General features: G+C 47.8%; 4 protein-coding genes across 4 annotated transcripts; all 4 read right to left on the reverse strand.

Annotated features, from left to right (window-relative positions):
- Positions 1-1,137: 1,137 nt before the first annotated feature.
- Positions 1,138-10,300, reverse strand: PtA15_18A176 (uncharacterized protein; the record flags this gene model as incomplete). Its single annotated transcript, XM_053164688.1, has 8 exons — positions 1,138-1,276; positions 1,367-2,684; positions 2,841-3,002; positions 3,136-3,220; positions 3,406-3,487; positions 3,652-3,708; positions 3,777-3,948; positions 10,222-10,300. The coding sequence occupies 8 exons, from the start codon at positions 10,298-10,300 to the stop codon at positions 1,138-1,140; spliced, it is 2,094 nt and encodes a 697-aa protein (XP_053028673.1).
- A 581-nt stretch (positions 10,301-10,881) lies between these two features.
- PtA15_18A177 (uncharacterized protein) lies at positions 10,882-12,287 on the reverse strand (the record flags this gene model as incomplete). The annotated part of the gene is made up of 5 exons (XM_053164689.1): positions 10,882-10,919; positions 11,012-11,148; positions 11,333-11,406; positions 11,498-12,072; positions 12,152-12,287. 5 exons carry the CDS (start codon positions 12,285-12,287, stop codon positions 10,882-10,884), a joined length of 960 nt encoding a protein of 319 aa, XP_053028674.1.
- A 943-nt stretch (positions 12,288-13,230) lies between these two features.
- PtA15_18A178 (uncharacterized protein) lies at positions 13,231-14,130 on the reverse strand (the record flags this gene model as incomplete). Its single annotated transcript, XM_053164690.1, has 4 exons — positions 13,231-13,596; positions 13,669-13,813; positions 13,877-13,963; positions 14,033-14,130. 4 exons carry the CDS (start codon positions 14,128-14,130, stop codon positions 13,231-13,233), a joined length of 696 nt encoding a protein of 231 aa, XP_053028675.1.
- A 1,373-nt stretch (positions 14,131-15,503) lies between these two features.
- PtA15_18A179 (uncharacterized protein) lies at positions 15,504-16,674 on the reverse strand (the record flags this gene model as incomplete). Its single annotated transcript, XM_053164691.1, has 4 exons — positions 15,504-15,634; positions 15,698-16,116; positions 16,197-16,316; positions 16,406-16,674. The coding sequence occupies 4 exons, from the start codon at positions 16,672-16,674 to the stop codon at positions 15,504-15,506; spliced, it is 939 nt and encodes a 312-aa protein (XP_053028676.1).
- Positions 16,675-17,657: the final 983 nt, after the last annotated feature.

The raw sequence follows: 17,657 nt of genomic DNA on the forward strand, positions 1-17,657 counted from the left end.
TGGATGATCTCATGACCAGATTGTGTTGGCGCTCTCAAATAACTTGGTGTGCTGTTGCCTCCCCCAACGGAGGCCCTTTCATGAAGAATACTCATCACAAAAAAACCTTATTGAGTCATCCGCAACTTCAAGTGGCCGGGTCAAACATAGTCGAAAATGCGATAACATCTTTTGGTCGGGTCTCATACCCACGTCTGCGAGGCCAAGAGGACTGCTTGTGTATGACTTTTTTGAAGATTGCTTGAGTTGATCTTGATTGACTTCGTGGCAAGTGTGGTGGAGAAAAGGAAAGGAAGGAAAGGAATCAAGAATACCTTTGGATCCATGTGGGCCCTCCTCCTCCTTGTTCCAGCAGGATCATTGCTTTCCTTGGGAAGGCTTGAGGATGTGGTTGTTGAGTTCCAACTAAAACAAACATCTGGCAAGCTTACCAAGTCCTTCCTTGCCCGAGGCTTTGCCTGAGGGGCTGCAACCGAGAAATGTGCTTAAGCTCGCTCGACTTCCAGGCACAGAACATAACCGAAAAATCAAAGTTCATTATAATGGATATGTATGTATGTGAGGAGAAGAGAGGGGGAGTTGTGTAAAATGGAAGGGGTTCGACGAAAGGGAATGATCATGACCATGGAGAGAACCTCACAAAGGAGAAGAGAAAGAAGGCTCATCCCTTCACAGCCCAAAGAAACAAACACATCTTATATCATACAAAAACCAGAATAGAAAGACCAGAGAAAGAACGAAGGAAGGAGACACTTTTTAGGAGGATGGAGATGATAAAACGGAGGTTGGTGAACAGGATTGAGCGGTTGGGTTGAGTTTGAGGAAAGTTTAAATGGGGCAGGAATTAAATTAAGGTTCGATAAGACTGGGCTCAGTCTCAAGAGAACCGATGAAAAGAGTAATGGATGAGTAGAGGGGATACCATTAGGGGGGATAGATTATGGATGGTTGAGATGGAATGAATGATCATAAAGACAACGAAGTGGCGGTGAAAAAGGCGGGGTAGAGATATGAAGAAGGGATACACAATTGAGGATGAAAAGACCCGAAAAATAAGAGAAGCGACAGATCCGCAGCAAACGACGATGGGCGAAGAGGGAGATCGCCAAAGTGGGAGTGAGTCTTCACCAAAGGCTCTCATTCGCGGTTGATCGTAGTGGTACGGCTGAGCGTGTTCGATTTACTGGTGTTGCCCCCACCACCAGCTGCGTTGCTGGTGTTGGTGGTGTAAGCGTTTTTCTTGTGAGGGCTGAGGACGGCTTTGATTTTTTGGAATCTGTGTCGAGCCAAAAAGGAAGGGGAAGGTGATCAGCTTGTGGGTGGTAGGAAAGAGGAGAGTGGGAGAGGGATGGAGAGGAAGACTCACAAGCCAGATCTGCGCTTGGCTCGAGGAGACGAGTCTTCCGGGTGATCAGCGGTCGAGGGTTCGGGAGATCGGGCCTGCGCGAGGGCGGGGCTATCACTGACTGAGCGACGGTCGTGGTCGGTGCTAGTTTTTCGGGAGCGGATGGAGCCGAGGCTGTATCTCCAGCCACTGGTCTTTCGGGTGAACTCGGAAATCTTAGATTTCCCACCGGCGGAGTCCGGGTTAGGTTTGTTGGGAGTCGACGCCCCACTGATTGTAGGCTTTGGCGAGAGCTTCACGGTTGGGGCGGGCGGGACGGTGCTGCTGCCCGTTTCGCGCGCGGTTGCGTTAGCTCGGGCTGCTGCCGCTTCGTCGTCGGAAAACGAGACCTTCGGTGGCGATTCTACCTTTGGGCTGGCTCCAGGGGTCTGGAGTTTGGCCCCCTCTTGTTTGAGGGTAGAAGGAGAACCAGTTTTGGGTTCGGGATTGTTGGAGTTGGGATCCGACACGGAGACTGCTGGGACTGTCTTTGACTCAATCACAGCTGGTGTAGCTTTGGGTGCGATTGTGAGGTCTTCTAGTTTGGGAGATGTTGGCACTGTCGTTGCGCAAGTCTCCGCTGCCGACGAAGAGAGTAGCTGATGCGTGGCCAGAGGCACTACAGGTTTGCTGCTCTTGGGTTCGGGATTTTCAGTAGCATCATTCACAGGCATAGTGGCCAGAGGCTCGGGGGTTGACGAGGTGAGCTTAGCATCGGCAAGCTGGGCAGCAGGTTGGGCAGCGGGTTGAGCAGCAGGTTGGGCAGCAGGTTGGGCGGCAGGCTGAGCAGCAGGTTGAGCGGGTGGCTGAGCAGCAGGCTGGGGTACTTTGTCGGAAGTAGCAACAGCTGGGGCAGGAGTGTCAGTCTGCGAGGGCTGATCGGAACCGCCGGCAGGGGATTGGGATGAAGTACTAGGTTCCTCAGCAGCGGAAGGCGAGGGATCATCATTGGCGGATGGCGGGTCGGCGGGGGAGTCAGGCTTTGAGTTCCGGGTGATATCCTTGCCAGTGACGGCAAATATAGCGGCTGGGATGGCCGTGGCAGCTACACCGGCCATGGCAGAGACCACATTGGAGACCGAGGCTCCGGCCGGAGACGCCTTTTCTTTGGGCGTGCCAGGGGCGGTGGCAAGACTTTGGGTGCGGTGGGATGCGCGACCAAAGCGTGTGCCAGGGGCAAATAAACTTAGGGTTCGTTTGGGATTGGCCGCTTGCTTCGGGCGCTCGGTCAATTCAGGTAGGTTGTCAGTTGAGGTTGAAGGGAAGGCGATGGACATGTCTGGAGGCGTAGATGATTCGGCTGTAAAGCAGTAGGTTGATTTTTTAGGTGACAAGTCAGCAATAGGGGATGAATCAGTTGATGGCAAGGAAGAGGAAAGTTGGAGTGGGGCGGTGGGTGTGAGTGAATTTTAAGGTCCTGGCGATGAGTGCGGAGGGAAGATAGGCGAATTCTTACTCAGACTGTCAGGTTCGGGAGTTTTTGTAAGGGGTGGGTCAGGTGATGTCTCCGTCCCTGACTCTTCAGTTACGGCTGCGGATGACATAGTTTGTACCGGATTGGGCAAGGTTTGAACGGATTCAGCCTCAGGGTTCATGGAGAATAATGGATCTTGAGGCACTGGAGATGAAACAGTTGGATTTTGAGAGTGTATTCAGCCCGATGAGCGTGCGATTGAGGGAGATGAGCAACTTGGAACAGATTCAGTATGAGCACATTGCCAGCTGATTAACCTCGGATCGGGGAGGCGCACCTTCAAAGACATTGTTGATGTTACCATTTGAGTCGGTTTCAGTAGGCTCATTAGGGTTGTGCCGCCAGGTTCCGTCGACAACATACTGTGAATTTGAATGATCACAGGTACAGAGATGGATTGTACGTAATCGAAAGGGGCAGGGAGGAAGGTCGATTAGCACTAATAGGGACTCAAACAAGGGTTTTTGGCGGATCCCTTTTCTGGCGTTTCCAATAAGGGTCCGTCTTGCCTGCCGTGTATGTACAGTGATGAAGTGAGATGGCTGACCTTGTAGGAGACTTTTGAACCAAACTCTAGTTCGATTGGAGCGGAGAATTTACCGGACGTTTTTTTCTGCAACTCCAATGAGCTACAACACACAAGATTCAAAAAAGGGGGGGATTGTAGAAGTCAGTGCTCACAGCAAGACAATCGAAACTAGCTCAACAGTGGCTATTCTATGTATGTTCTCGATGTATTTTCAAGCAAAAGGAAACCAGATGGCCGATTCAGGTTTCGCCAATGGTGACTTACGATTGCCACTGATCGAATGAGCCTTTGATCGATACTCGTTCGGGCACCGAGCTTTCCCTGATTTGCGTTGTTATGAGGGTGAGCTCTGGAAGCTGTCTGGATGGTGGTCATAAGTATGTACTGACCATCTGAAGTGGTGAAGATACTTGTTCTGATGTGTTTCTTGTTCATTTCGGGAACCCATGTCGTTTCGTTTGTTCCGTTTGCGTGGTGTTCGTCGTTGTCTTGTGGGGGCGTCTTCTCCTGTTGACCGTCGCTCGCGTTCACCGGCAGCTTGGCACTGGACGTCCGGCGGAGCTTACGTAGGCAGTTCGGTGGCAATGTGATCAGTCAGCGGGCGATCGTCACAGCAATCCAACAGTTTCAGACTTATAAAAATTATGTAAGCCAGCAACATATGTATATGAGCCATACATTATATGCATTCGGAACCTTATTTACGAAGCACACTGCCTCACTGAGTCTGGGCACGCCAAAAAATAAGAGTTTGGCATTGGTCTTTTCTCAAGCAAGCATAGGAAAGAAAGTCTTGGCGTACTGCGCTCCTTAAATACCACAGAATACCACTCAACTACAAAAAAAGTACTTGATTACCCAACACATACAACTAGTGCATAAAATCATAACACCATAAAATCATAAAATCTAAGCTGAAAAAAATATGTACCACCCAAACACTCAAATTAGAGCACCACTTCTAAAATGGTACATATAAAATCATCATTTGAAAATTTTATGATTTTATGATTTTATGATTTTATGTATTGAAAATTTTATGATTTCAAGGTTGAACACCTAAGTTGACTTGCATAAAATCATAACACCATAAAATCATAAAATTCTGAGGTGAAAAAAATATGTACACCCAAACACTCAAATTAGAGCAACACTTCTAAAATGGTACATATAAAATCATCATTTGAAAGTTTTATGATTTTATGATTTTATGTAATGAAAATTTTATGATTTCAACTTTGAACACCTTAAACATCTTACATATATACAACGATTCCAGTGTAAGGTTGAGTGGAAAAGCCAAGGCAAATAATACTTTAATAGCATCTAAATATTGTCTTTCCCAGAAAGCTTGGACCCAAGAAATTTATGAAATTTTGTTGTTCCCAAAAAACATGGAGATACACGTTTAAAGCTCGCAGTTTCTGCCTTTTGACATAATCTAATGTATGCAGCTGGTGGATGACACACTCTGACGAGTATCATACTCATTTGCAAATCCTGTTGTTCACTATCTGACAGGTGCCACTTGCACTTACTTTCTCGCGGGTGCCACTCGCAGACATGCCCCATCCATCCGCCCAACCAAAATCCTCCCGATCCAAAATCCTCCCGATCCGCTCCAGCTCCGCAAACCCAACCAAATCATCATCCTCCAGCTCCACAACCCGACCAAATCACAGCCAACTATGACGGAAATCATGCCTCCCGCTCCGCCACCGGATAACAGTGAATCACCTTTGCCAGAAATCAAATCACCTTTGCCAGAAATATCAGAAATGGCTGCACCTGCTGCTCGGCAACACAAATCCGAAGAACCCGACTTGCCTGATACACCAGCTCCGCAACCGGTGAACAGCCGACGTCAGCCCTTGAAAAAGAGTAGTGATTTACCATCCCAGCCAGTGAGTTTCCCTCCTCCCTCTTACCCTTTAACAAGAAAGATATTGATTCGTAACTGATCATTGCACATATGGTTGAGTTATAGTCGACTCAAATGGATGTGACGACTTTGTTCAAACTCTTCGTATCTAAACGAGGCAAAAAAAACATCAAGAATTGGATGCCAGTTCCATCCAAAGTGGATTTTAATGTGACGATCATTCCGGGGAAAACAACACTCGAGGAGTTTCAATCACTTGTGGCGTCGGGATGTGATAAAGCGGTTGCAAACACGGGTAGTTTAGTTCTTGAGGTGCTCGGGAAGAATAAGAAGAAGCATGAACTGAATTGGTTCGTGAGCATCCCCCAAGTCAAGGGATGGTTCAAATGCGACTGGGTCAAGATAACCGATGTCGACTCCTATCAACTTTGGATCGATGCGTTTCTCAACACCAAAGTCAAAAACCCGGAGGCTTTCTTGACACTCCGCATGACCAATCCAACCACGGTTATCAAACGCGGAGTACAAGCAGACCTCTTGGCCAAACGAGCCCAGTACCAACAAGCGGTCAAAGATAACCGAGCTCTCAAGCCCAAGGCGGCGGGAGATGACGAAAGCAATGGTTCTGCGGCTGGTACTGACGAGGACGATGAGGAAGATGAAATCGACCCGGAAGACTGGAACGATGTTAACTTTCAAATGCGCAAGATTCTAAATGGCTGCGCTTTAAATAAAGATTACAATACAAACACGCCGGTCTTCATCAACCCGTCGGATCCCAACAAGTACGTTGTGGTCACAATGAATGCATGTCAAGAATGGGCCATGTGTATTGTGAGCTATTTGAACGTTTGGTCTATTTCTGTATATTTCTTACTGATCTATCTGCCTTTTTAGCTTGACCCCGATATGCCTGGAGTTAACTTGACGTCCCCCCCAAGAAGTTTGCTACCTTACTGCATTCGTGGAGCAAAGAAGACCAAACTAGCCGATGCCGATCCACCACAACCGTTGCAATCCGATTTATTGTTGCGACAGTTTATAGTTGAGGCCATCGCAGCAAATGTAGGATCATTGGTGGCCAATGCCAATGTGGCATCATCATCGCAGCCATCCACTCACATCGCGCCTGCCCCTCCTACTCCTCCAGCTCCGTCTTCGGATAGTAATCCCGACTTGAATCCACCGATTCTCGAGTACTTGCAGTTTTTACGACTCAGAGACGTATCAATGGTTCACAAAATCCTCATAGAGAACGACATCATTTCCCACAAGTACTTCCGCCCTGGATCTTCCCTCTCTCGTAATGAGATCCGTCAATTTGGCTTGACGGTAGGCGTAGTTACAGCTTTGGTTGATAACGTTAGTAAATACAATCAATATCTAGCTAGAAGATAATTTGTACGACTTGCTTGTGTGTCTATCTATCCTGTACTAGCGTGTGTGTGAGTTTTGTCTATGTTGGTTGGTTCTCTGTCTCTCTTCAATGTCATCATACACGTTGTCCATACACATTGTCTCTGCTGGTTATATTTCTCTCTCCAATGTCAGACGTCTCTCAGACTTCTCTCTCTCAACTCACAGGAGCCAATGATTTGGACTTAAGAAAGTTGTAACATGGATTGGTGCTATTCCTGGAAGTCATGAGTGTAATAAAATACAGAAATAAAAAAGAAACAAACATGGAAACATGGAACAGTGAGGGAATACTCAGAGGTTATGTGGAAATACACTGGAATACGGGAAGACTATTCCCAGAGGTCATGAGGAAAAACAGGCAATACATGAAAAATAGGAATACATGTCATATCAGCGGGGAAGGGGTAGCCGGCGTTCCATGTCTTCCACGCTGCGCAATATATTCATAGTCCTGTTCGTGATCATATTCTTGGTCATTGTGCCGCTCAAGACGTCCAACACCTTCAACTAAGGCTCGCGCGACGCCAATTGGAAAGCCAAGACCTATGAGCTCGGCCTTGCTTGACGTTCGGAAGAAAACCCAGTGGTGGATGCCCAAGCTCATCAAGCGGCCGCGTGTGTATGTGTCACCTTGATCGATCAAAGCGGCCCGGAGGTAAGTCTCCATTTCGTAGCTTTCTAATCGCGGGGAGGCTGGTGGGATTGGAATTAGCGGCGCAACCGTCGCGGATTGTGGGATCAGAGGCGGTTGTGGACCAGTCGCTGGTGGTATTTGTTCATCCACCGCACGCGTACCCATGGCGGATGAACTCGTGAGGACCTCAATCTCTTCTTCATCGCCCGAGTCAGTTGGTAGCTTGGGACCGCTGAGCCGCCGGATTTGAGCGGGAGGTGAGTTGTCAGGATGTGAGGTACTCTTCGGCGCATCATTGACCAGGCCCCAAACAAAATGGCTGGTAGGAGGCGGGACTGGGACGCTGACACCAATGTGGTTGTGGATGACACCTTCTGCCCATTCGCTGAGGTGTTCATTCTTCACATGCATGACTTGCCGCCGATCGAATGGATTAACAATAGTTATCCCTTGAGGACCAACTGCCGACGCATAGCTCCGGATGGTGTCTACAACTCCGTTCAGGCGAGTCTTGCTAATGCTCTCGAAGGTCTGTAAATAAATCAAATCATTATCAGATTATGAGAGCGGACACTGACACTGATGAAGCAGAATCATACGGTCAGAAGCTTACCTTATCTCCTGCTGCACAGCTTGGGTTCTCCATCACAAGCTCCAGGTCGGTACAACCGGGGTAATTTTCATACGCCGCATTTGAGAAGCTGACCCAATCGGCAGCGCCGCCAATCTCGGCCCTTACAACGCGGTCCTTATGGTTCGTAATGGACGCCACCCACTTGATCCTGCGCTTATCGTGAAGGTCGAGTATAAGTTGGTAAACATCATGGGTTGGGTCTCCCGACTTCAAGTGAGTCAAGACCTGTTCTTGAAACTTAGGCCAGGTCAAAGACACGATGTCTATGACTAAAGGTTCCAGAACCGCAACAGGAATGATTTTCGTCCAGTTTTTGGAATGCGGGAGGAGTGTGCGGGTAGGACTGATCATGCTGGATATTTTTGAGACCTCCATGTAGAAAAGGTAGTCAATGTTGAGGGGCGATGGACGTGGTACTTTAAACATATTTTGCAACTCGTCAGAAGAGCTCATTTTGTATTGAGTGATGGATGGAGGAGAAGTGAAATAAGAGGTGGATGAGCGAGTGGGAAAGGGAAAATCATACCAGCACTCAGCTCCTTTTATGGTGCTCAATCATACCCACGATGGCAGGCAGATATACCGACAAATATCACTGCGCCTTGGTGACCGATGTCATTTTTCTCATGAGTCTTTCGATTGGCAAGAACTCACAGCGACCACATGGACTGTATACTTACCTAGACATAGACCGTACCCTCACCGCTACAGCTAGACATAACTAACAGCGCCTTGGTAACCAATGCCATTGTTCTCATTAGTCTTTTGAATGGCGAGTAGATCGATATCGATTTGACCACATGGACCGTACACTTACCTAGACATATCCTAGACATATACCTAGACATAGACCGTACCCTCACCGCTAGAGCTAGACATAACTCTCACATCTCACCGATCATATCTTGCATTCCGTTGGAGACAAGACTGACTAGATTGCACAATACATGACATAATCAGATTGATAGTTTACATGACAACGAGATAGAGAGATATAGGACCAGATGAATAAAACACAAAAATAAGGAACTACTGGGGATAGTGCCTCAATGATGGAACTGTGTAGCCGGCATGTCGATAAAGCTTACCACAGAGATTCTCAGTCATCACGTGTGCGCAAGCACGTCGAATGTCCCATTTGGGATGTTCACTTAATGACATTGCCTGAGTTCGGCGCAGTTGTCCCTTGAGGATGCCAAAACAGAGCTCAATTGGATTGAGCTCTGGGCAGTAAGCTGGAAGGAAGATGAGCCGGACGCCTGCCGCATTGCAGATTGCCCGAACTCGATCGCTGCGGTGAATCTTTGCATTATCGCAGACTAGAACCGAGTTGGGCGCAGGAAAGCGATTCATTTGTGGAATCTAGGGTGGCGGTCAAAGTAATCAGGAGCCTTGATGATTGAAACTGCTGTATTGAAATTGGACTAACCAGGTCCCATTTTAAGAAATGCTCAAACTTCCGAGCGTTGAAAGTATCTTCCCGGACGGTCAGAGCCAGTAGACCATTAATTGAAATCGCCGGGAGGATGCTGAGCCGGATAAGATTTGAACGCTGGATAAAAAGAGCCGCCGGAGTTCCTCGTTTGGAGCGTGCGTGCGTCCGAAGCAAGTCGCGCTCGCAAATCGCACTTTCATCTGTTGGAAATTCAAAGCTTTCAGCTCAGCACCGTGACGCCATGAAAAGGGAAGAGATAAGGGCGGGCTCACCTGTGAAAACCAGGAAGTTGGCGGGATAGAATCACATTTTCTCCACATATCTGAACTTCTTCACTAAGCATTTCTTGGAGTTGAGGGTCTCGGCCTTCTTCAAAGTTATTGATAAGTGGTTTACCAGGTTCTTGTGAACCGCACTGATGCTGAGCAGAGTCCCACTCGAGTCGTAAAGCCGCTCACGTATCTCGTCCAAGAATAGACCAGGTTCGTCGCGCACAAGCTGGACCATGAACGCCGCATCCTCGGTGGTCATTGTTCTGGGGCGACCAAGGAGCTCGTACTCCTCTGGATTGTGGATTACTGATTTAGTTTGTTGAAAGATGTGAAGCCACCGATTGAACGACTGTTTTGAGATTTGATGGCCTAGAGTTCTTCGGATAAAGTCTTGTGGATGGCCTTCGATTGACATTCTGACCGCAACTGCCTTGATTTGGGGATCGTATGGTACGTAAACCATTTGTGAGGTGAATTTGGATTTTGGACTGCGATGGAATGATAGGCGAGCGAAATGGGTCGGTTGGCGGAATGAGATGCTGGGCAGAAACGACTTACAGCTTGGTGCGTTGGGAGAGTGACTTGGATCGGATGGGATAGTTGCCAATTGGCAATTGGCGGGTTTGACAGTCAACATCGTGCTAAATCACATTGCATGATATTTGACAGCTCAATTTGGTTTTTGCCAAAAACAATACCCCGTCCTATCTCATTCCAACCCCATACTCAGTGCGATAAACAAAATTTCATAAATCTCTCGGGTCCAAGCTTTCAAGGAAAAATAATATGTACATCAATGTTTGTCAATCTACTGTTGTAGGGAAGACGCTGTTTCGCCAAGACTGCCAAGGCGCACGGCTAAGCAGTCCTACGTTCTCTACTGCCACGCAAAGCCAGACTCATCAGAAACTTCCTTTAGTACATACTAGTGAGCACAACATTGCTTCGAAAGAAGCGTCATCCGATGCTAAGTATGTGGATGTATTGCCGGGAGTCGTCGCTATCGTCAGAGTCGTGGCTCCCTCTGCTTCCCGATCGAAACAGTTGGCGATGTTAGCTTGTGGCTGTTCCCATCCGTTTGAGAGGAAGGAGGGGGAGACACAGCCACTAGTCCATCCCGCCCTCAATAGCTGGTCACACAATTGCACACGCTGCTGAAATATTAGAATATATCAAATGAGAATGAAGGAAAAATAATTATACAGCGTGAAGCAATAGCTAGGATGCTTGGCTCCCGGAGGACATAATCTCAGCATCTATTCAATTTCAATTTCAATGGCAACATCAAAGTGATAATTCGTCAGAAGGAGTTCACCGAGGTCTGTGAAGTCGAGAAAAAGTGACTAACCTGTGATGATGTCTTTCGGGTACACATCAACTACTCGTCTTTCTTCGTCCATCACTACTTTCAAAGATGCGGGGACTATTCCTTTGCTGTTGGGATCATCTGCAGACTGCCCGTACAGCTCATAGCAGGGTATATATCTTCATGTGCAATGTTTTTGTAGAGAGAAAAAAAAAGACGTTTGAGGTTTCCGGTTCGGGGAGAAGGAGGAAGCCATCGATGAGCAGAGTGATACGAGGGGAAAAGAAGGACGAGAGAAAACGAGATGTATGATAAGCAGATTCAACATTCGGATTGGTTTGATTTGGCACAACATGGGCATACCTGAAAATGAATTTCTTCACTTCTTCCTCTGACATACCGATCCCACCATTTTTGGCCTTCATTTCATTCTCTTGCTTGGAAAAGACGATTGAGAAAATATCAGCAGAGGAGTGAGTGAGTGAGTGATTTATGAAGCAGGGGAGAAGGGTTGAGGGACTCAAGTACTTGGATTCTCCACCGCCAAATGAAATTTATATCTTGAGGGACCAAGTTGATGAGCACATCGATCCTGGGCCAAATGAGACGAAGATAAGCGGATAAGTTGAGATTGATTTTTAGTAACTCGTCGATAGAGAACTTGGTGATGAACGTGTCGGAAGGAGCTTCGCGCGCGTGATCATAAGTGCGTCTCAGCTCGAGGGGATCACGGGGAGCGAAGCCGAGCATCCAGCCCTCGAAGATGACCAGCTGGAGCTCCTCGTCCGGCGGGACGGATAATGTGGCGAATCCGGTGCGGTCGCCGAGGCCATCGAGCGCCGATTTGTCGTAGACCGGCAGGAGAATCTCCTTCGTCTCGTTGATCCTCGACAGCGACTTGAAGACCTGGACGGCCAGGTCGAGGTCGTGCGTCCCTGGCAAGCCGCGTCCCTGAAGTAGTCTGTTCCGGGGTTCTTCTTGTTCTTCCACCTTCTCTTGGCCCCGGCGGGGGAGATACAGATCATCGAGCGAGAGGGCAATCGTCTTGATGTGATGGACGGTGTTCAGCTCTTCTTTGACCTCTCTCGACAGCCACGTCTTCCCTGGTCCGCACATCTTCAGCTCCGCTGCCTCCACATAATCATGCCCATCAATCCGATCAGTCTCCCTTCCAAGACGTACCGATTCCTTGGGGTCCTTGGATGCCGAGGACCACAGGCTTGTGGGCCCCAGTCTCCGTCACTCGAGCAGGATGCGACCGCAGTTTGTTGAGGATGAATTGGACGAGAATCTCTTTCGCCGTCTTGAGTCGTGCCATGTGTCGTTTGTGTCGACGGTGAATTTTTGCGTGGTTTGGATTGGAGCGAATCGCTGAAGTGAAGGTACAACCAGCGCAGCTTCAATCTGCCACAGCATCTGTTCGCCTCTCCCTGCTTCCACAGAATCCACCTCGACTCCTACCTCGTTTTGAGCACAACACCCACTCTTCGAATCCTACGCATACAAGCTCGCGAGTCACCCACCTTGATGTAATCACTTTGCAAGTAGCAGCGCCTGCCCAAACCGCCTGCTCAGCTCAAATTCCATTTGAGGCGTGAATTCTTGTATCCCTCACCTTGCAGTTTGCCGGATCAGAATGTCATAAAATCAGATGCGTTGACCACCTCTGCATGCTTTAGCCATTAACTCGGGTCAACATGAGCTCTCAAGGAACACCCCATACATAATGATCAGGCGCTATTCGGAACCGTCAAAAGTGGTGGCTTGGAATGGAAACTCATGCCTGATCATATTTAATCACTGGGTAAGGTTAGACAACCAAAAAGGGTTGAATCCTTTCCACTGAGCTTGCTAATCACTGCTAATCATTAATCTGCGCTAGCTCATTATTGCGCTTAGCTTACACTTGTTTCTTACAGCCGCATGCGGTACTTATGTAAATTTCAAAAGAAGATGATAAGAGTGCGCTGAGTGCAGCCTGGGATTGTACACCCTTATAAAGGGCACGGTGACTGCTAACACCAGATTTTGTGAGTCAGTGAATCTCTTGCTGTTTTGGTGCACATATCGAATTCAATGCTCAATGCGGGGATTCTGGTTCAAGATGGCAGATAAAATGCCTAAAAGATAGTTTGCATATTCTTCTTTGCTTAGAGCATACGATAATAAGTTAAAGGTAAAATTGAAATAATAATAAAGGAGTAATCATTAGCGCGGTGTGACAAGATACCTAAAAGATCGTGATAGGGGGTCAAGTGACCTCATGCCATAAAAAGTACAGATACAGGCAGAAATGCAGCCGCTATAATCTTCTGGAAAGATATTATACTTGTTGAGGCGAAGGAGCCAGCACTATCAGCAGCCGCGGTCGCATTGTTCAAGGGAGAAGGTCCAACAGGTGGTGATGATCCAGGACCTGAAGACTTCGATGTTGCGGAAGAAATCGACGGGTTTGGGGCAACGTCAGCGGACGATTGGCTAGCCGGAGGAGTGTTTGGGGTCGAGCTCCCTCCGGCGGCTGGCGGCTGCTTAGTGGTGTCTGAGTGTGCCACGCTGGCTTGAGCAGTAGCTGGAGTGGATGCTGGCGTGACGGTGAAAGGGGCCGATTGGGCCAAGATACCGGAACTCTGAAATTGGTGAATCAGGGGTAGATTTGTCTCTCAATACCGGTTCTGTTCGATCAAGTCATACTGACTTACATAGCTGTCCGCTGCGTCTACAGCCACTAGGTTGATCTGATAGTCGCCACAAGGCTTGACTGGTGAAATGCCACTGATGTCAAACTTCCCGTCGGAACAAGAGACACCCTGCTTGATGACCTGGCTCATTGCAGTGGGTGCGCACCTGTAGTCATCAAGTCAGCATTTGCGGATAGTAGGCAATTGAAAAGGTCAGGCTTGCACTGACTTGGGATTATTGTTGACGAGTACGATGTCAAATTTCTTGGGATCAGTGGCAACTGAGGTCCAAGTAACAGTGTTGGGGTTTTGTAAGCTGATCGGGCATTGTTAGCCAGGTAGTTACTATTAGCTCTCTCCTGATGATGTGAGGGTGTCAACTTACTTCCATGTCGAAGTCCGGCAGGGACTAGTGACCTTCAAGGCCATGAATCCGTCAATAAACAATGGAGTCAAACAAACGAGTACGCTGGAAGAGATCATAGTGCCAGTTAAAAACGAAAAGCGAATTAAAAATCCCCTGCAGCTCGAACAAAACAAATCAAAGACAGGAGCAGCTAGCGATTGCAATACCGAAATGTAATCTTTAGTGCGACCACTGAGCTAGAGAAACAGTGACCAGAAGATGGTAAGGAGCCAAAAGAATGTGGAAGTCAAGCTCACAATTATTTCAAGAAAAATAAAAATGCCACCCGGGCTAAGCTGGGAAATTGAAAAGTAATGAGGAGATTGATCTGGGTTTGGAACCAAGCTGTAAAATTGAAGTGGTGCAATTGCTGGAGTGTTACCAAGTGGGCTCAGAGCGCCCTTTTTATACCGCGAAATCTCAAATTCAGATTGAAGGGAAGAATTGTTGCATTCAGAGGTGCCATGGTCATAGTGCTGACACACTAGACAGCACGCATTCGAGCCGCATTCTCTGGTGAAATCCAGAGGCCTTTCTTGTTCTTATTCATGAGAATACCGGTCCCAGTTGGTAGAGTCGGCTTGAGCGTGGACTGGAGATCGGAGGTCTATACACTGGTGCCAGACAGCTTGACTCTGAGCTCATTGGCTACGCTAGCGGCACAAACCTCCCGATTCGTCGCGCCTGGTATGGCCTGGCGGGCGCGTTTGGCTCACTGGGCTATTGCTGTTGGAGATGATGCGGTGTGAAGATCTGCGTCTAGCCGTGATCAAGTGCTTATCTAGACAGCCTAGCTGCCCTTGGCAATCGACGCTGGGACAACTTATCAAGGACAAATAGGTCTTATTGCGACTTCGCCGGCTCGGAGAGCTCCCACAGGTCACCGGTGTTACCGGTTACCGGAATGGCTTTAAACCGAGCGCACTCATGGCTTAGACATCCCCGTTAGCTTGAGTTTGGCGAATATGGATTTTTTAGCTTCTTGCGGTTGCCGCAAGAGCCCGCACAACTCACAAGCCCTATTGTTCAGCTGTGGGACCCTGTGGCCTGATTTCTGAAGATGGCGCTCTCGTGCGTCCAATTCTGTAGAAATCTGTTAATAAAAACGCTCCTGCCACCACCTTTCCCAGTTTTTTGTTGTCAATGGTTTAGTACGCAGGCATCGAGGTACTCGCAACTAATGGTGTGCATAGTAACAAATACATGGACATACACGGCTAGGAAACAAAAAAGACATTTGAGCAAAGTAAACCTTTTCCCAGCGCAAGTAATTCACACATCTGCGTGTAATGATGAGCCAGGAGCAGAGGATGGAAATCTCGTTGGGATTGGAGCTGTTACAAAATATACAAAATGTTCATGTTGTATCACACATTATACAAACGAGAAGCTGGTGGTCGATTGGACTAGGTGAATTTCGATTGGCTTTCTTTTCTTCTTTCACCTTGGGTTAGATTGGGAAACCTAACTGCGCTCTCCAGTCTTTCCAATCTTGATAGGTCGCGGTAAATTTAGAAGATTGATACCTTTCAATAATTAGCGAGCTGCGTAGTGCCGGTGTAATAGGGCCTTTCCAGCCAGCTGGTTCAAAAGATTGGATTGAGTACAAACAAGTTTGGTTTCCACTTCCGAGAGGTGACTGACCTTTTCTGATTGCCGAGTCGATTGCCTCGACTTTCGTCCAACCTTGCTCGCCAGCAACGTCGGGCAAGTAAGTCGCACTCATCATTCGTCGTCGATTCTGCCCGGCCCAGGACCTTGGGCGATTTCTAGAAATTGGAGTGGCTGATGGTGTGGCTTGGACCTGGGACAATACGTCTACCAAAGCATCAGGGCTGGCAGAATGTTCAGCATCTTGGGAGGACGGCGTGATCGGCTCAGAGGGCGAATTGCTAGTGATCGGTTGATTAGGGTCAGGAATATGGACGTAGATCCCGTGCTGGCCGATCGTCCAATCGGTAAATGTTGTGCAGTCTTCAAAACTGTGAAGTAAGGAAACTGTACAGCTCAGTCTCTTGAGATCTGTAAGGGTGACGGGCGAAAAACGGTGATCTTTGAGAGCACTGCAAAGCCATGGGGGTATCCTGTCAGTCGGAAGGTGGAACAGCATATAGTAGTGCATAAACAGCGTCCCCCCACATACCTAATCACTGCATAGTCCTTTAACCCCTCGTTCAATGGACTAGGCGCGAAGTTCCCGATACATCCTCTAAGTTTTGGTCGAGCTCCATTGGATATAATATTCCACGTAACAAATAAGGGGCTAGTGGCGATGGATGATTAGTTAAGACCTCGCTCAAGATGTTGATTTCAACCAAGGCAAAAACCAAGCGAGCGTACCGAGAGACTTACAACTCGGAGGTACCTATACTTTCTTCCAGTTTATTCAAGAGATTATCATCGTAGTTGCTCTGGCTCTTTAACTCGGAGTACAGTGAATCGAAGCAGTAAAGACAATGTTGTATTCCAGCCGGGTCGGAGGGGTCAAAGGGTGACTGCTGACCTTCCCAGTCGGTGAAAGCGTTTCCGAGCATTAGAACGGTTGGCTTGAAAGAACCACGGAGAGTGAGTGGCAAACTTCCCAGAAAGAAGTTGCAAGGATCACCGGAGTCGAACACCATGTCACAGGAATCCGGAGGATTCGATGGATGCAGCATGCTGCGACATGGGATTGACATGTGCAGCTACAGCCCAGGAAAGGGCTGTGGAACACAATGTCAAAATTGCAGGCCAACTGCTGGCCCCCCAACGGAATTTTGACAGTTTTGGTCAAGCCAATATTACCGCAGCTGCTCAGATGACTAACACAGTTGGTTCAAGTAAGTAGTACACGCTTGGTAAACACTGGAGTGGTTTGACCATTTTGGGCTGGTCCTTGCTCATTTATGGTATTCAAAATTGCATAAGTTTTTTTACATAAAATCATAAACTGCAATTTTGGCTGGGAGATGTCACTTATAGGGAGTTGAAAATTGACTCCCAGGAATCAATAAATCAACTCCCAAAAGTTGTTTACGTCACGCGGACCGTCTGCGGACGTCCCCCCTGGGTCCTCGAGACCTCGCGCGGCCCCAAAAGCATTTTGGGAGTCGATTAATTAATTCCCCTCTTGAGGATGGGAGTCGATACATTAATTTAACAAAAAATGACGGAATATACAAAAAAAATTATATCTTGTCACTGTTGTACCCAAACACCCTAAAAGTTTTACAGCAATATAAATACACTCTTTAGAGAATATTATGAGCTTCACGGCACTAGTACTCCTCAGGGAGACCCTGTGTAGCCGGGGGTGCATTTGGCGGATTTCCTACTAAGGCAGACCCCCGAAACCTTATCTACAGTGCTCCAAATGGCCCCATAATTTTTTGGCTAGAAGGATACACTCTTTAAAACATATTTTAAGCTTCACGGCATTAGTACCCCTCAGGGAGACCCTGTGTAGCTGGGGGGCGGATTTGGCGGATTTCCTACTAAGGCAAACCCCCGAAACCTTATCTATGGTGCTCCAAATGGCCCCAAATTTTTTCTGCTATACAAATACACTCTTTAGAGCATATGTTAAGCTTCACGGCATTAGTAATCCTCAGGCAGACCCTGTGTA

Source organism: Puccinia triticina, chromosome 18A (assembly GCF_026914185.1).
Source record: "Puccinia triticina chromosome 18A, complete sequence".
Classification (NCBI taxonomy): Eukaryota; Fungi; Basidiomycota; class Pucciniomycetes; order Pucciniales; family Pucciniaceae; genus Puccinia; species Puccinia triticina.